The sequence below is a fragment of the Chrysemys picta genome, chromosome 1 (assembly GCF_011386835.1).
Source record: "Chrysemys picta bellii isolate R12L10 chromosome 1, ASM1138683v2, whole genome shotgun sequence".
In the NCBI taxonomy this organism is placed as follows: domain Eukaryota; kingdom Metazoa; phylum Chordata; order Testudines; family Emydidae; genus Chrysemys; species Chrysemys picta.
In genome coordinates, this window is record NC_088791.1 from 353,171,134 (window position 1) to 353,173,696 (window position 2,563).

General features: G+C 47.4%; 1 protein-coding gene across 1 annotated transcript; it reads left to right on the forward strand.

Annotated features, from left to right (window-relative positions):
* Positions 1-207: 207 nt before the first annotated feature.
* On the forward strand, positions 208-1,173 carry LOC135972307 (olfactory receptor 52B2-like). The gene has a single exon (XM_065549826.1). The coding sequence runs from the start codon at positions 208-210 to the stop codon at positions 1,171-1,173; it is 966 nt and encodes a 321-aa protein (XP_065405898.1).
* Positions 1,174-2,563: the final 1,390 nt, after the last annotated feature.

The window sequence follows — 2,563 nt, forward strand, 5'->3', positions numbered from 1 at the left end:
CTCTAATAGAGGACTTATGTCTCAGTCTCTTCCTACTATAGTACGAGCGTGTTTCTGGATTTACGACCCCACGTAACCAAGTTTTTGATGGTATCTATTATTCTGTCAACAAATACATTCCAGTCCTAGCTGACACTCAAGTTCTCACTAATTTTCTCTTTTGCTGATAGTTTCTGGAAATTGAATAGAAGATCCAAGTGATGGTACATGATGCCAGATGACAATCACACTGTTTTTGACCCTGTAACTTACATCCTGAATGGCATCCCGGGTACGGAGGAGTCTCATTTCTGGATCGCCATCCCCTTCTGTTTCATGTACATTGTGACACTTTTGGGGAACTCTCTCCTACTATTCATCATACTAACAGAACGAAGCCTCCATGAGCCCATGTATCTATTCGTGTCCATGCTGGCCACTGTTGATCTGCTGTTATCTACCACTACGGTGCCCAAGATGCTGGCTGTATTCTGGTTTAGAGCAGGAGAAATTTCTTTTGCTGCCTGCGTGACTCAGATGTTCTTCATCCATGTCAGTTTTATTGCCGAGTCGGCCATCCTGCTGGCCATGGCGTTTGATCGGTACGTTGCCATCTGCGACCCCATGAGATACACTATCATGCTAACCAAGTCTGTGATCGGGAAGATGGGGCTGGCAGTTGTCACAAGAAGTTTCTGTATCATTTTCCCTCTCATCTTTCTCGTGAAGCAGCTGAAGTTCTGCAGAACCAACCTCCTGCCTCACACCTATTGTGATTATATGGCCATAGCCCGGCTGTCCTGTGACGACATCACCGTCAATGTTTGGTATGGTGTAGCCATGGCTATTTTAGTAATTGGTTTGGATGCTGTGCTCATTTCTTTGTCTTATGGGCTGATCCTCAGGGCTGTCTTCCGGCTCCCCTCCAAGGACACCCGGCTCAAGGCTCTCCGCACCTGCAGCTCCCATTTCTGTGTCATACTGATGTTCTACACACCGGCCTTTTTCTCCTTTTTTGCACACCGATTTGGGCACATCATCCCAGGTTATATTCTCAACCTATTGGCCAACCTCTACGTCCTCATTCCCCCCATGTTAAACCCCATCGTTTATGGGGTGACAACGAAAGAGATCCTGAAACGGGTGATCAATGTGTTTTATCGATGCTGTAGCAGAAGCTCCCTGCTGAGCTAAAGGAGGCAAAAGAAAATGCTTTGGGAGTTGGAAATTAAAGCCAGGTTTTCATTGGAACTCTAGGGGTGTTTTTACTGTGTACTTACACTGTGTAAGCTGAAAAGCTGGTCTCTCTCGTCAAAAGAAGTTGGTCCAATGAAAGACATCTCCTCCCCCACTTTGTCTCTCTAATATCCTGGGACTGACATGACTATAACAGCACTGCGCACTGCCACAGAAGGCAGCCAGACCGAGTGAGTCTTGTTCTAAGTTGAAGGGAAACAGAAAAACAAGAAAGAAGAAAGGTAGAAGTCACCATGAGAGAGAGAGAGAGCATAGGGTCTTCTCCTCTGTGACAAGCTGCATCGGAGCTGCACTCTTAATGGCAACAGAAAGCAACAGCCAAGGGGGCCATGCCATAGGCCCATGGGAAGTGCACTGGGCTGCACGTTGAGAGACAGGGGCTCTAGTCTTGGTTCTTCCACCAACCTGCTGTGCCACCTTGGGTTACTTTCTTTCCTTCTCAAACTCCTAAGTCCTTCTCAGGGTCACTGCTTTGCCGGCCTCAGTCCCCCATTCCGTAGCCAAGGCCTGTGTCCCATGGACCTTGTGTTTGGCTGCTTTTCAGCACATTTCTCATGGATGGGCCTGGCGTCCCCAGACTGATCTCGCTCTCTTCCCTATACACGTGGCTTAGTGGGGGTGACCAAGTGGGAGAGAGATCGGGGGTGCTGTGGCCTGGTGCACTGGGCCAGGGGCTCATTTGCATGTGATCTCCGGTCCCCCCAACTGTGGGAGAGAGAGGGAGAATAGAATCGCGTGTGTGTGATTAGCTGTGTCTTACCCTCTGCTAAAGGAATGTTTTGCTGCTGAGGATAACGTGCTGACTCCTCCTGGGCCTTGGAGGCTTGTTTAAACTTCTGTTAACATCACACAACATCCAGCAAAAAATGCTGTGGGAAACTTTATTCGTTTTATTCCCACCTTCCATTCCTGCAGCTATTGAGAAAAAATGTCTCATAAGAACATGAGAATGGTATATACTGGGTCAGGCCAAAGGTCCACAATAGCCAACGCCAGGTGCTTCAGGGGGATGAACAGAACAGGGAATCATTAAGTGATCCGTCCCATCCTGGCTTCTGATGGTCAGAGGTTTTGGGACACCTGCAGCAAGGGCTTGCATCCCCGACCATCTTGGCTAATAGCCATTGATGGACCTATCCTCCATTTTCTTATCTAATTCTTTTTTAATCCTTTGGCCATCACAACATCCCTTGGCAATGAGTTCCACAGGTTAGCTCTGTGTTCCTTGAAAAGATACTTTCTCTTGTTTGTATTAAATCTGCTGCCTACTAATTTCTTTGGGTAACCCCTGGTTTTTGCATTGTGTGTATAAGTAAATAACATTTCT